This window comes from Saccopteryx leptura, chromosome 13 (genome assembly GCF_036850995.1).
Source record: "Saccopteryx leptura isolate mSacLep1 chromosome 13, mSacLep1_pri_phased_curated, whole genome shotgun sequence".
Taxonomy (NCBI): domain Eukaryota; kingdom Metazoa; phylum Chordata; class Mammalia; order Chiroptera; family Emballonuridae; genus Saccopteryx; species Saccopteryx leptura.
Window position 1 is genome coordinate 31,356,439 of NC_089515.1, and position 16,428 is coordinate 31,372,866.

Genomic DNA, 16,428 nt, shown 5'->3' on the forward strand with positions numbered 1-16,428 from the left:
ACATGTAAAGTTCTCAGATGAACAGCTGGCAGTAAGCACTATAACTGTGATGTGGTTTCTCTCAAAGCCATCTTCACGACCCTCCAAGGCAAGGTCTATGATCACTTTTGAGATCTGATTACTTCATTTGCCTCAGATCAATATAAAAATCCCTCCCTCCCTATAGTTACAATCAGTTGCTTATTAACAAAGGGGCCAAGACTATTCAGTGGGAAAAGAATAGTTTTTTCCACAAAACTGTGCTAGGGAAACTGTACAGCCACAAGCAAGAGAATGAGAGTGGACCTCTGTCTCACACCACATACAAACATTAACTAAAAATGGATGTTAGATCCAATGCAAGAGCTAAAACTATAAAACTCTTACAAGAAAACATAGGTATAAATCTCTAACACCCTGGGTAATGGTTTCTTAGATACAACACCAAAAGCATCAGCAACAAAAGAAAAATAGATAAAATGAACTTTAAAATTTAAAACTTTTTTTTGCAAATGATACCACCAAGAGAGTAAAAAGACAACCTATAGAATAGAAGAAAAAATTTGCAAATTATTATATATATCTAATAAGAGACTTATATTTAGAATATTTAAAGAACTCTTGCAAACCATAATAAAAAGACAACACAATTCAAAATGGGCAAAGGAGTTAAATATATTTTTATCTAAAAAAGACATGCAGATGGCCAATAATCACACAAAAAGATGCTCAATGTTATTAACCATCAGGGAAATGCATATCAAAACCATAATTAGATTCCACTTCACACCCATGATGATAGTTATAATAAAAAAAACAGACAACAACAAGTATTGGTGAGCATGTGGGGAAATTAGAGCCCTCACGTATGGCTGCTGGGAATAGAAAATAGTGTAGTCACTTTAGGGAACAGTTTGGTAGCTCCTCAAACTATTAAACATAAAGATACAACATAAACCAGCAATTCTATCACTAGGCATGTTCCCAAGAGAAATGTACATCTACACAAAAAATTTGTACATGAATGTTCTTAGCAACATTATTCATAACAGTCAAAAAGCAAAAACAACCCAAATATCCATCAACTGATGAATAGATAAACAAAATATGGTATATTCATCCACTGGAAGATTATTTGGCCATAAAAGGGAATAAAGTAGTGATATATATTACAACATAGCTGAACCTTGACATTATTATGCTAAGTGAAAGAAGTCACAAAGGACTACATATTGTATGATTCCATTTGCACACAATGTCTAGAATAGGCAACTATTCAAGACAGAAAATAGATTATTGATTGACTAGGCCATGGGAAGGGGTAGATGGGAAGTTACAATATTCTTTTTTTTTTTTTTTTTTTTCTGAAGTTGGAAACGGGAAGGCAGTCAGAGAGACTTCTGCATGCGCCCAACCGGGATCTACTTGGCATGCCCAACAGGGGGCAATGCTCTGCCCATCTGAGGCGTTGCTCTGTTGCAACCAGAACCATTCTAGCGCCTGAGGCAGAGGCCATGGAGCCATCCCCAGAGCCCAGACCAACTTTGCTCCAGTGGAGCCTTGGCTGCGGGAGGGGAAGAGAGAGACAGAGAGGAAGGAGAGGGGGAGGGGTGGAGAAGCAGATGGGCACTTCTCCTGTGTGCCCTGGCCGGGAATCGAACCCGGGACTCCTCCTGCATGCCAGGCCGATGCTCTACCACTGAGCAAACCGGCCAGGGCCAATATTCTTTTTTAGAGTTTTAAAATTAGATTACAGTGATGGCTTCACACTCTGTAAGTATACTAAAAGCCAGTAAGTTGTGCACTTTACATAAGGAAATGTAATGGCATATTAATTATATCTTAGTAAATTTTTTTTAAAGAATGAGTCCTCCCTATACAATAACCTATGAATGAACAACATTCTTTTCATTCATTTCTGCCTTTCTTTTAGGCTGATTACGTGGTCCCTGTAGAAGATGAAGATGAAAATTACATTCATCCCACAGAAGGCAGTTCTCTCCCAGATGAAAAAGGCAAGTGGTAGTAGTCTTAGGCACCTGCAGATTTCTGCCAGTGATGGGGGCATGCAGGACTAGTTGGTAGCGAGCACTAAGGGGCTCAGAGTGAGGGTGCCTGGGCCTCTCTCCCCTGTGGCCGCAGCATTTGTCTCCTTTGACAGGCTGAGCAGAGGTATCAGTGAGTGAGCCATCTCGGTGTTTCATAGCCTTCTCCCTCTGCCCTCTTCCATGATTAATTTTCTATCTTAAACTATAAAAGCACCTAGGCGCTTATCATTAGCTGTCCTCACCTAGAATGGATTTTTCATAAAACCGAATACTCACAAAGTCGCAAACTGCCACGATGGCCTTACAAATACTGCCCCTGGAACGATTTCTACAAAGGACTGAAAAAAATGGAAGAATAAATTATGTCCTGTGCCCTGATTCTTTAAACATAGTGCTATTTCAGAAACATTTAGTTTGTAAATCCTTCAGTGAATAACAAATGCGATTACAAACAAATTATCTTCAAGTGCCTGTGCCACGTACCCTCAGTGGAATAGTGCCCGTTCACTCTAGGCATAGTCACTATGAAGAAAATAATCCTGTGTAAGTGATACCTCTTCAAATACCATTACTCACCTAATAAACTGGACTCTGAAGTATCAGTACTCAGTTTTTACACTGCCATTATGTTGCAACTTTCTCCTACATTCCCTAAATAACAATAATGTCTTCAAGACCAGCCTGAATTCCTGAGCCACCCATCACCATGAAAATAAATACATATTAAGCATCCCTTCCCAAACAAACCCTGCAAAATACAAAATAAATGGTATGTGTTGTATGTGGCAGGGAGGGTGGGGCTATTAATTTGGCCCCTTCACTATTAACTTCAATACAATTCTCTTTATTAAAAAAAAAAACACCAAACAACTCTCATCTCCTAGACCTCCAGTTTGGCAAAGGAAATTCCAAGCTAGTACTCACTTTAACAAAATCCCTATCATAAAATAATTTGATTATTCCTTTAATCATTAATATATTCATTCTAAACGTATTTCTTCTGAGAAGACATTTTTAAATGGCTTATATGTTTAATAAGTATTTTTTGCAAATTCTCTGGTCTGAGCTGTCCTTTCCATAGTGCATTTCCCCATAAATGTGAATCCCCTTCAGTAGACTATCTATAATCATTACGTATCTATTTGTGTGTTTAAGCTCCCATGGTGAATAGATCAACCAAGCCGAATAACTCCTCCAGGCCAGCCCCTCCTCCAGCGACAGCTTCAGGTAAAGTATACATGTGATTTGGTGTTTATTTATTTATTTATTTATTTATTGTATTTTTCTGAAGCTGGAAACGGGGAGAGACAGTCAGACAGACTCCCGCATGCGCCCGACCAGGATCCACCCGGCACGCCCACCAGGGGCGACGCTCTGCCCACCAGGGGGCGATGCTCTGCCCCTCTGGGGCGTCACTCTGCCGCGACCAGAGCCACTCTAGCGCCTGGGGCAGAGGCCAAGGAGCCATCCCCAGCGCCCGAGCCATCTTTGCTCCAATGGAGCCTTGGCTGCGGGAGGGGAAGAGAGAGACAGAGAGGAAGGAGGGGGGGGGGGGTGGAGAAGCAAATGGGTGCTTCTCCTATGTGCCCTGGCCGGGAATCGAACCCGGGTCCCCCGCACGCCAGGCCGACGCTCTACCGCTGAGCCAACCGGCCAGGGCTGGTGTTTATTTTAAATTGTGGATTTGAGGTTTGGTTTCTAATCTATTCCAAATACGAAAAACAGTTGAGATAAAATATTAAGAAATAATCATTTGTATTTTCAAATTTTTCAATAAATAGTAACAGAAGATCTCATCTTCATCCACTGTCTGGTGGCGCCAATGTTGAAGGAACCCTCCCTGACCCCATGCCCCTGGACATGGACTAGTAGAGCCCTAGTTTTCATCCTCCCTTGCTGGCTTCTCCTCCTCTCCCTGCTGAGGACGTCTGCACCACTTAGCCCTCAGCCCTTTGCTCTTCTTTCAGGACATCATGGTGGTCAAGGGCTTGGGTTTTGAGCCAAACAGACCTGGGTTGAACTCCCAGTTCCAGCTAGACACTTTGAGCCTGCATTCACCTCTGCAGGCATCTTATTTTCTCATCTGTAAATGGGGAAAGTGCACAGAGACAGGAGAATTCTGCAGTTGTGAATGCAAAACTCTTAATGCAGGGTCTGGCACACAGTAGGTCTGCAGGCATCTCATTTTCTCATCTGTAAATGGGGAAAGTGCACAGAGACAGGAGAATTCTGCAGTTGTGAATGCAAAACTCTTAATGCAGGGTCTGGCACACAGTAGGTCTGCAGGCACCTCATTTTCTCATCTGTAAATGGGGAAAGTGCACAGAGACAGGAGAATTCTGAAATTGTGAATGCAAAACTCTTAATGCAGGGTCTGGCACACAGTAGGTGCTCAGGAAAGAGTATTATCTTTCACTTCCTTAGGGCTCATCCATTCTGCTGGCTTCACTTCCCTCGTCTATGGTGATAACTCTCTAGTGTCCAACCCTGACCTGCTTTCCCTCTGAACCCCTTGACAGTCCCCACTGCATCCGTCACCTCCCTCGCCTTTGGGCATCCCTATTCCTCTTTGCGTGTCAGCCTCCAAGCCACGCATCTCTGAGTGTCTTTCTCAAAGTGTTTTTTCAAGCAAAGGCTGCTATTTCCTGAATTTTCTCTCCTCTTTTAGTTGCCATCTAGTCCAAGCTTTCTTCACTTCATCACCTCACAACTCCTGTCTGGGAGTGTCCCTAGCCATGCCCTTGCCTCTAAGCTCTCTTCTTGTAGTGACTATGTCTGGACTGAACTTCTAAATGCTTCCATGTGTGGCCACTTTTACCCCATCACAAAGTTTTTATCCCATCACTGCTACCAAAACCATGAGCTCCCAATGGCTCCTGTAGGGTCTGGCAACTCCCAAACGGAGCCCCACAAAGCCGCCTGGCACCCCACCCTATTACAGCACAGAGGGCTCAGGGGCCTCTCTCCAGGCCCCCTACCCCTTTCTCCCTCTCCCCTCTTCCCATCTCTCTCAGTCAATCTCTCTCTCCCCCAGAGCGGAAGGCTGAAAACAAGAGATTGGGAGATCCTTGGGGAAAAATAAAAGAAGAGTTGTGGGGTTTTTTTTTACCTTTTCCTAAATTCATGTCTTGTGTAACAATCACCCTATTGACAAGTCTTGGTCTTATTTATCCTCTCCCTCGGAATCTGCAGGCTCTTTGTATCTGGGGAACCTTTTTTTTTTTTTTTTTTTTTTTTTTGTATTTTTCTGAAGCTGGAAACGGGGAGAGACAGTCAGACAGACTCCCGCATGCGCCCCACCGGGATCCACCCGGCACGCCCACCAGGGGGCAACGCTCTGCCTACCAGGAGGCGTCACCTGGGGCAGAGGCCAAGGAGCCATCCCCAGCGCCCAGGCCATCTTTGCTCCAATGGAGCCTCGGCTGCGGGAGGAGAAGAGAGAGACAGAGAGGAAGGAGAGGGGGAGGGGTGGAGAAGCAGATGGGCGCTTCTCCTGTGTACCCTGGCCGGGAATCGAACCCAGGACTTCTGCATGCCAGGCCGACGCACTACCACTGAGCCAACCGGCCAGGGCTGTATCTGGGGAATCTTATCTGACTCATTTAACTCCTGGGAACAAACGCCAGCATATCAACCTAATAATGCACCGTGACTGCTTCTGTCCCAGCTCCAATGGAGACTCCTGACTCCTAATTCAGGAGAAGGGCTGTTATTACTGGAACAGAAAATCTTTCATTCAAATAGATAAATGAAAGCCTAAACCCTCCTTTAGAAGAACAGTGTAATAATCTCTGGTGTTTGCATCTTAAAATGCTCTTATCAAACAAGGATTTTTTCTTCCTAAAACATACCCAATACTCCAATCATTCTGTATTTCATTGGTCCTACCTTTTGGTCTTTGTGTTCTCCCTTTTATGACATTGAATCCTACCTATCTTTCAAGGCCCATGTTGAGGTTTCCCCCTCCAGGAAGCCTCCTATGGTTTCTGGGTCCCTGAGAATTCCACTTACACTTACTTATACCTGCTCTCTAATTACTTTGTGTCTCAGTCATCTCCACAACTACACTGCAAGCTCCTTGAAGACATTGCCTTCAATGTCACTTGCTCAAGAGGCCTTTCTTGACCCCATTTTGGGCCAGATCCCCGTGGTGTGCATGCACTCCTGTAGTTTCCCGTACTCCCTTTATCCCCTGGTCCCTCCTGAGTTTGCTCTCTCTCCTCTAAGGCTCTTGGTGTCATATCTTGCTCACAGCTTTGTTTCCAGGGCTTAGACAGGACTGGCTCAGAGTAGGTGCTAAAATGGTGGGTGGGTCAGTTGGCTCAGAGAATGGCTGAGTCCCCAGCAATAGCTGTATTTAAAGAAATCACATGGTACTATCAAGAGGGCATTAGCCCCCTGGATTTACTATTCATTCATTTTCTATTAACCTAGTATAGCAATATTATTTTTTTTTTTGTATTTTTCTGAAGCTGGAAAGGGGGAGAGACAATCAGACAGACTCCCGCATGCGCCCGACCGGGATCCACCCGGCACGCCCACCAGGGGGGGATGCTCTGCCCCTCCGGGGCGTCGCTCTGCCGCGACCAGAGCCACTCTAGCGCCTGGGGCAGAGGCCAAGAAGCCATCCCCAGCACCTTGGCCATCTTTGCTCCAATGGAGCCTTGGCTGCGGGAGGGGAAGAGAGAGACAGAGAGGAAGGAGGAGGGAGTGGAGAAACAAATGGGCGCTTCTCCTATGTGCCTTGGCCGGGAATCGAACCCGGGACCCCGCACGCCAGGCTGACGCTCTACCGCTGAGCCAACCAGCCAGGGCCAATATTTTAATACTAGAGGCATCAGATGAAGAAACCAAATCTGAACAAGATAATAATATCCTGCTTATATGATTGTTGGCTACAGACAGGAGAAAGTACAAGAGGGAGGAAGTGAGATAATTTGAAAGATTAGACTACTTGCATGTGTCTTTGAATAACTTGTTATCCTTTAAAAGCGTCAGATAGTGCCCTGATAGACATCATGAAGGGGCTACAGTTTCAGGCTGGTGTTTCTGTCCAAGTACCACACCGTGTCATTATCCAGGGGGATAATGTTGCTTTTGGCCCTTTGGTGACTACTAAGGTGCTTGCTGCCGATACGTAGAGAATTAGGTGCAGGGGCAGGCTCTCCCTCCTCTTTGTGACCCAGGCTGAGAAGCCCTGTAGCAGGACTTAGCACAGACTCAAAGCCAGAGAGCTCAGGTCCTGGCTCTGACATGTGCAGGTTACCTGACATCCAACAGCTAAGTATTGTAATCTCCCCATTTTTTAGTGTTTTCCTCTAAACATGGGAGGAGAAAATGCCACTTACACCTAGAGGTAGTGTGAGAACTAAATGAGTAAATGCCTATGAATCCCACTCCTACAATGATAGTTCTTTGTTACTTATTATTGTTATTGCTCAGAATCCCTGGTTTAACCGGCCTAACTTCATGAACAGTCTGGCAGAGTATCCTGTACACATCTCGGCAAACTATTGTGTTTCTTCCTTTTCATATAACGTTTTACTCTGAATCAGGGTTTCTCAGTCTCAGCACTATTGGCATTTGGGTCAGTGTATGGCCAGTAGCCACGGCCACCATCACAGCTGCCTGGCCCATGCAGGTTCGCATAGGATTCGGACAGACGGTAATGAAACAACGGAGCCAAGAACTGGTGGGCCATCATCTTTATCCTAGCTTGCACCTGGTGGGCAAGTAAAAACACACACTGGACTCCAAAACCCACTCATTCAGTGCTCACAAAACTACTGACTTATATGAGTTTTCCTAAGATCAAAAGTTTCTAGCTCACCAGACTTATTCACCTCTGTTCCCCATCCTTCTCTCTGCACAAACTGGCTTCTCCCTCAGCACTCCACCATCTTGGATGCTTCTCCTAGCCTCCTCCACGTGGCCTTTTTCTGCCCTGCTTTCTCTGCTCTTCACTCTAATGCTAATCTCAGGAACCGAGAGAGCGAGCAAGCTCCCGGTCTGCCCCACTTTATAGTGTAGAAATCCAAACCTTTAATCCAATATACAAACAAGGAAGTCTCTGATACAAAGTCACTTATCTGAGGCATGATGGGATTCCTTATGGGAGTGCACCACCCCACATCATGCAACCGTCAAGGGTGTGGGGGAAAGCTTAGTCTTAAAACTAAGTCTCAGGCTATAACGAGCCTGCCTGCTTACAGCCTGTCCCCCAAACCCAATGCAAACTAAGAGCGAGCAAACATGTATATCATATTTACAAACTTATTTGACCAACAGTCAGATCAGTCTTTGTTGTGGGGGCTGGCTGTCCCTTGCATTGTTGGATGTGTAGCAGCACCCCTGGCCTCTGCCCACTAGATGCCAGTAGCCGCTTCATGTCTTCAGACATTGTCAAATGTCCGTGGGGGCACCGTCACTCTCAGTTAAGAACCACTGCTCTAAACAAACTGAAAGCCCTCAAGTCCACTGTGCTTTGTCTCTACAGGAGCATTCAGAAGAAGGTGATTCAACTTCTGGCTGACTTGTAGCTTTTGTCAGAAGAGGGTAGACAGGGCTTGTATTTCTGAAATCCCTCTAAGTAAATAGCATTTAAAAAGCATGCTATATTCTTATGTCCTAAAATAGGGGAGAAGTTTTGGAATTTACAATTCTCCGCTAATATGCAAGTTGAATTTTACCTATGGCACAATTGTTCTGAAGTTATCGAATTAAATCTCTTTATTGTGTAAGATTTCATGCAGTGTCTGGTGTGCAAGCCCTTAATGATAAGAGGGTTTCTATAACAGCTAAAAGACAGTTAGATCTCAAGGGCTTACAATGCCAACATTGAAATCATTAAGAATTAAGGAAACTGCCCTGGCCGGTTGGCTCAGCGGTAGAGCGTCGGCCTGGCATGCGGGGGACCTGGGTTCGATTCCCGGCCAGGGCACATAGGAGAAGCGCCCATTTGCTTCTCCACCCCCCCCTTCCTCTCTGTCTCTCTCTTCCCCTCCCGCAGCCAAGGCTGCATTGGAGCAAGGATGGCCCAGGCGCTGGGGATGGCTCCTTGGCCTCTGCCCCAGGCGCTAGAGTGGCTCTGGTCGCAGCAGAGCGACCCCCCCCCCAGGAGGGGCAGAGCATCGCTCCCTGGTGGGCAGAGTGTCGCCCCTGGTGGGCGTGCCGGGTGGATCCCAGTCGGGCGCATGCAGGAGTCTGTCTGACTGTCTCTCCCCGTTTCCAGCTTCAGAAAAATACAAAAAAAAAAAAAAAAAAGAATTAAGGACACTTACCAATGTTGTATGTAAAACTGAAGAGAGTGATGCATAAAACATATATGGTAGAAGGAAAAACTAAAGGCAAATTGTTTTCCTAGTTGAGAAACTTTGGTTGCAAAGCCTGCATTAACATAATTTGCTCAATCCAATTAAAACAGCTTATTTTCACTTTTATCATTATGCTTTTGGACATGTCTCCCTTTGTCACATTCCCTATTTCTCTCGGAGTATTCCAACCGAGAACTTGGCTTTATAAGAAAGCAGGAATCCTGGCAGTGAGAAGGGTACCAGGATGTCCTAGCCAGCCATGGCCCTGGGCCTGACTTCAGGGGCACAGAGCAACAGATAGGGTCACTGGCCCGTGAAAAACATGAGTCACGCTCCATCCTCCCATGAGCATCCATAAGAGCACACCTCTGTTTCACTCATCTTTCCCCAAATAAGGGAGAAGCAGCAAGTGAATGTGCATGAAATCAGGCCCCAGAGTGACATTATGAGGGACTTCTGGAGAGGAGAGTGCCTGCCTGGGCTTTAAAGTCAGATGGCCTTGGTGTTCACCCCACCTACCCTCTCTAGACTGGGTTTGCTGCCGTTGATGTTGAATAGGCTTAGAGATAGCACATTTCTAGCACCTGGTATGTACAGTGCTCAGGGACTGTGGTGGTTGATAACAAGATGCTAAAACAAAACTTCAATAATCATATTTACTGAGTTTATCAGTTATAATTTTCACTAATTTTTCATGTATAATTCAATGATTTTTATAAATCATTACATTTACAGAGTTTTGTAACCATCACTGCAATCCAGTTTTAGAAAATTTCCATGCCCACCTCAGTTCTAAAAGATCCCGTATGCCCATTTGTGTCCAATGCTCTTCCCACCCCCAGCCCCAGGCAACCACCAATCCGCGCTCTGTTGCTATAGCTCTGCCGTTTCCGGGCGTTCCCTAGAGACGGAGTTACACAATGTGTAGTCTTTTCCATCTGGCTTCTTTTACTTAGCTTAAACCTCAAACACTTTTAATCCCTTTCCAACAATATTACATTATATTTGGCTGATTTTTTTTTACATTTTAAAATGTGTCTTAGTATCTTACCACAGTAATTGAGTTACATAAGGTTGGTGGTGGTGTCCCCATTTCACAGAAGGGGAAACTGAGATACAGTGGCTTGTAGGAAGCCACCCAGCCAGGTTTCTGGCAGAGAAATAAATAGAACGCTGTCTCCCTGATGCAAGATCCTACGTTTTCCACCAGCTCTGTCCTGCCCCCACCAGAGAATGGACATGCCCTCTGATCTGATGGCAGGAGTTATTTATAAGGGCGGAAGGGGAAGGAAGACGTTGGCAGGCTGGAGATATGAAGGGAAGGGAAGTGCAGCAGAAAAGCCAGGAAGTAGATGTGACGACGATAATGATCCCAGGCCAAACGAACGCAGGGCATTGAAGAAGAAGGAACACCCCCTGGGAGGAAATTCTGCCCAAGGCCTTCATTACACTTCCTTATTTTTCAGATGGGGTTTTCTGTTCCTTTTTCCTGAAATTTTTATGAAAATCTATGAGTAGTCAAGTGTATTTTTAAGGGTCAAACTCAGGTATGAAGGACTTGAAGAACAGTATCAATTTGATACAGTAGCTAACAACACATAACGGGACTCGTAATACATATTCAGATGACATTTCAGTTTATTGTGACATGAAATGTTACAAATTCTAAATGTAGTCTCTTTTTCAAAATGTTTTTGAAAATCACATCTAGGTCAGGTGACGTGTAAGTAGGGGTGTCCTGGGAGGAGGATTCCCCCATGGGGTGCTGGCGAAGGTGGCTCCTGGAGTCAATCCCGCCCACTGTGTGCCGCTGAGTGTTCTGGAAATGGGCCCCACATAGAATTGTGTGTAGCGCCCTGGCCGGTTGGCTCAGCGGTAGAGCGTCGGCCTGGCGTGTGGGGGACCCGGGTTTGATTCCCGGCCAGGGCACACAGGAGAAGCGCCCATTTGCTTCTCCACCCCCCTCCCCTCCTTCCTCTCTGTCTCTCTCTTCCCCTCCAGCAGCCAAGGCTCCATTGGCCTCTGCCCCAGGCACTAGAGTGGCTCTGGTCGCGGCAGAGCGACGCCCTGGAGGGGCAGAGCATCGCCCCCTGGTGGGCAGAGCATCGCCCCTGGTGGGCAGAGCATCGCCCCTGGTGGGCGTGCCGGGTGGATCCCGGTCGGGCGCATGCGGGAGTCTGACTGTCTCTCCCCGTTTCCAGCTTCAGAAAAATACAAAAAAAAAAAAAAAGAATTGTGTGTAGAAGGGATTGGGAGGTACAGGTTGGTGGCTGCAGGACGGCCGCGGAGATGTAGATCACTGCATAGAAAATATGGCCAAGAACGTCGTAATGGCGGGGTATGGGGCCAGTTGGGGGCTTGAAGTATCGAGGGGACCAGTTTGGAGAGTGTGTGATCGTCTGGCCACTGTGCTGTGCGTCTGAAACTAATACAGAATAATATTGAATGTAAATTGTAACAGAAAAAAAAAAGAACCAGAAAAGAACCATGTGTAGAAAAAGAGCAGATGGACTCGGAGGGAAAGCGCGAAGACCTCTCTGGTAAAGCACAAGCGAATAAACTTTCAGATCTCTATTTTTAATACTTCTTGAGGCCTTTTCTTTTCTGTGTTTGGAATAGGTGGTCCTGTCAGATGAGGTGGCATGCGGTACACATTCGATTCCGTTACAGATTCTGAAAGGACAGGGGCCTGGTTTTCCTCCTTCTCTCTCCAGCCCTCTAACAGAGTGCCCTCATGTGCTTTACATGTCCCAGGTCCTCAGTAATTCCTGGTGACTGATAACCGCACCAGTGTTTCTGTATGGGTGCTTTATCTCACACACTAAAGTAATATCTACTGAGGGCAAGTCCAACCTGCGTTTACAGACTATCCTCTCTAAATCCTTTAGGAATGTGGACTTACAAATACACGTTCTTTTTTTGTTTGTTTGTTTCTTAAGTGAGAAGCAGGGAGGCAGACAGACAGACTCCTGCATGTACCCTGATCGGGATCCACCTGGCAAGCCCCCTACCAGGTGATGCTCTGCCCATCTGAGGCGTTACTCTGTTGCTCAGCAACCAAGCTATTTTAGCACCTGAGGCAAGGCCATGGAGCCATCCTCAGCACCCCGTGCCAACTTGCTCCAACTGAGCCATGGCTGCGGGAGGGGTAAAGAAAGATAAAAAAAAAAAAAAAAGAAGGGAGAGGGGGAGGGGTGGAGAAACAGATGGTCACTTCTCCTGTGTGCCCTGACTGGGAATTGAACCTGGGACATCCACATGCCAAGCTGACGCTCTATCACTGAGCCCACCAGCCAAGGCAATGTGGGTTCTTAAAAAAATATTTATTCAAGGCCCTGACCGGTTGGCTCAGCGGTAGAGCGTCGGCCTAGCGCGCGGAGGACCCGGGTTCAATTCCCGGCCAGGGCACACAGGAGAAGCGCCCATTTGCTTCTCCACCCCTCCGCCGCGCTTTCCTCTCTGTCTCTCTCTTCCCCTCCTGCAGCCAAGGCTCCATTGGAGCAAAGATGGCCCGGGCGCTGGGGATGGCTCTGTGGCCTCTGCCTCAGGCACTAGAGTGGCTCTGGTCGCAACATGGCAACGCCCAGGATGGGCAGAGCATCGCCCCCTGGTGGGCAGAGCGTCGCCCCTGGTGGGCGTGCCGGGTGGATCCCGGTCGGGCGCATGCGGGAGTCTGTCTGACTGTCTCTCCCTGTTTCCAGCTTCAGAAAAATGAAAAAAAAAAAATATTTATTCAGTTCAATTTAATTCAATAAATAGGTTTGTCTCACTGAGCAGTAATGTCCAGGCAGGTGAGCACTAGCTTAAGATCAGACAGCCAGGATAGACTGAACACAGCTGGCTTAGCCACTGGCCTCCCACCCTCCAGGCCTGCTCCTTACCCCAGTGGGGAGGCTGTGCTTCTCTCTCATCTTCCTCCCTCATAGTGATTGTCTGGCTTCTATCTTCAGGGAGGAAGAGAGGAAATTAGGTGCAGTGGGCAAGGCCTTCTGGATCTCTTCTGTGACCTCAGAAATGAGGTCAGGGCAGTAGCTTGCCACTTGTCTCAATCTGTCTGTTTGAGCAGTGGGCAAAGGCCCTGAGAATGCAGAGATGAATGAATGAGCATCCGCGAAAGTGAGGTTAGTAGGTACCAGTGCTTCGTGATTATGAGTGAGCAATGTCAATAGGTGTGCACCAGGGGTGGTGGGTCTGTGCCCCTGTCTCCAGGCGCCTCTGGTGTGTACCTGCGTGCAAGCGTGCGCTCCTGCTCCCTCCCCCAGGAGTCCCCGAGTGGCTCTCACTGAGCTCACAGAGTCTGTGTTTGTCCCATGAGGGAAACAAGAAGGTCACTTGGAAATATTATTGACTATATTCCCTATACTGTGCCTTACATCCCCATGACTATTTTGTAACTATCCATTTGTACATCTCATTCCCTTCACCTTTTTCACCCAGTCCCCCAACTCCGCTCCGTTCTGGCAACCCTCAGTCTGTTCTCTGTATCTATTATGAAGTCCCTAATTCACATCCTAGTTCTGAGACAAATAATGGACATTTAAAAATAATGTTTCATCACCTTTGCTTACAGGTTTTCCCCAACAGCTTCAAGGTAACTACCTATATACGCTTAACTAAAAGTAATAGCAACAAATGTGCATGTATTTCTGAGTCTGTCTAAAAAGGCCAGCCTACCTGTGACTGTCACCCCAGATTCAGAAGTTGGAGACTGACCCGTGTACATGTTTGTGCAGGTCGCAGCAGCGGGGCCTGGGACTATAAGTCATCTCCTTTACCTGCTGTGCCGTCCCCACTACCCAGGACCGGGTGAGTACCTGTCGCAGAGAAGCAGCTCTGTGTGACTGGAGGGGATGTTCCCACCGCTGCTGTGAGCAGGTTGTGCCTGGAATCCCAAGAGAGTCCTGCCCGAGAACCGAGGGGGGGGGGGTGCTCTTCTGCTGTTTCTATCTGGAAGCGCACACCTGCCAAGCTCAGATACAGTACATTACATTACAATAGGTGTTCTCCCGAAGAGGGTGGAAACGAAATCCTACCGCCCTGTTCTCCTCCACACACGCCCCCCATGCTTCAAGTTGTTCTAGGGATGCCTCTGCTGAAATAGAAAACCATTAGGCTTTCCTCCCATAAACGTCTAGTTAAATTTTGAGCCTTTTACCCTACAATGCTCCACAAAACAGATGCCCCAGCACCCAGAGGCGGATTTTATGGCGGGCGCACCAGGCGTGCCCTGGGCCCCAACTTCTGAAGGGCCCCGTGAAACCCCAACTTTATACTTTTTTCTAATGTAAGGGGCCCAATATTTTCTTCTGCACCCAGGGCCTCAACCAACCTTAATTTTCCTCTGCCAGCACCTGAATAATTTTAAAGCCAGTGAGGAGGTTTAATCGTTACTTTCTATTCGTCTTCTAAGCAGTTAACAATCTCTAAACTAACAAGTGGTTCATGCAGCACACACTGGGCTGTTCAATCAGAGCAACACTGCCAAGGTTCCTTCCAAAGGTGAGATGAGAGAAACACTCTTTCAAAGGGCTTTGTAAACTGTCAGGTGAGGGTTGTAATGCACTAATATTCCAGCGACCCCACAATTTTTTTTTTCCTTTTTTTGTCCGAGCTGGAAACAGGGAGGCAGACAGACTCCCGCATGCGCCCGACCGGGATCCACCCGGCATGCCCACCAGGGAGCGATGCTTTGCCCCTCTGGGGCGTCGCTCTGTTGCGTCCAGAGCCATTCTAGCGCCTGAGGAAGAGGCCACAGAGCCATCCCCAGTGCCCGGGCCATCTTTGCTCCAATGGAGCCTCGCTGCGGGAGGGGAAGAGAGAGACAGAGAGGAAGGAGAGGGGGAGGGGTGGAGAAGCAGATGGGCGCTTCTCCTGTGTGCCCTGGCCGGGAATCGAACCCGGGACTCCTGCACGCCAGGCCGACGCTCTACCGCTGAGCCAACCGGCCAGGGCCTCGACCCCACAATTTTATAGTGGCTCAATAGATTGTTGTAAAAGCATGTTTAAATGTGTCTCAGCTGGCCTGCATTTTGCCCCTGTGTAAAGCAAAGTTCTTAATTTCAGGGATGTTTATTAAGCAAAACTCCCCTCTGGGGCTCAGCTTTATCACTTTGGGCAAGTTAGTGAATCTCTTTGAGCTCCTGTCCTAATCTCTAAAATGTAGTAATAATATCCATTTTAAGAAGGTTGTTGTGAAGCTTAAACAACATGTGAGGAGCCTAACCCAGTGCCAGGTATTTAAGAGGCATTTGGGAATGGTTAGTACTCTTCCTCCACCCTTCCAGCACTCAGCCAAAAACAAAGCAAAAGAGACAGTCAGACAGACAGACAGACAGTGATAAAATAAGCACAGAAGAGAAGCTTTAAACCTTAGCAATACGATTCCAATCTCTATAAATCCAACCAGAATGTTAGCTTAGGTAAGCACCTTCACGACTATAAATCACAGCGATTTTCAAACTTGGGTTGGTCTTGGATTTCTCTGTCCAGAGTGAAATCCCAGGCAGAGGTCCAGTAGAAAATAGTCCCCTAGAAGCAGGCAGAAGTTGGCACGAGGAGGTGCCAGCTGCAGCCTCACCTGCATAGCCAGCCTCATATCCCGTCTCCATCCCCAGGTAGTGGCCCAGGGTGCGGCTGGAGAAGGAGGGCTCTGTGTACACATGGAAAACACTGATCCTGGTCCTCATTGTACAGATGAGGAAACTATATCTCCAACTGTTCTCACTGGCAGAGAAAGAGGCTGGAGATTCCAGTCATTAATAGCAGAACTGGAACAAGAGCTCAGTTATGCTGACTCCCTGGCGACTGGTGCTCCTGTTTATCCCCAATCAACCCCTCTGCCATCTGCCGGTGGACCCTCTCTGAGGTGGGGGAGAGGGTCCTGCTTCCTCGGTCTCCACTGTTCAGGACAGTCTTCCTACACACTCGTATTACTTCCACTGCTCTAATTTATATTTGAGAATAGAATGACAAGCAGATGGTTCCACTTCATCTTTCTGTGTTTTAACAAAGCCAATCTTTTTTTTATCCTCCAGGAGAAAGCCAGCTACACCACTGAAGACAGTAAGTTAATTTTGCTGTTAAACACA

General features: G+C 47.0%; 1 protein-coding gene across 1 annotated transcript in view; it reads left to right on the forward strand.

Moving 5' to 3' along the window:
* BLNK (B cell linker) overlaps positions 1-16,428 on the forward strand; it is a 97,755-nt gene that overhangs the window by 56,155 nt on the left and 25,172 nt on the right. Inside the window, exons 7-10 of the mRNA XM_066354935.1 lie at positions 1,913-1,994; positions 3,183-3,254; positions 14,074-14,146; positions 16,375-16,402. Of these exons, the coding sequence (XP_066211032.1) occupies positions 1,913-1,994; positions 3,183-3,254; positions 14,074-14,146; positions 16,375-16,402 (255 nt within the window). The remainder of the gene's footprint in view (positions 1-1,912; positions 1,995-3,182; positions 3,255-14,073; positions 14,147-16,374; positions 16,403-16,428) is intronic.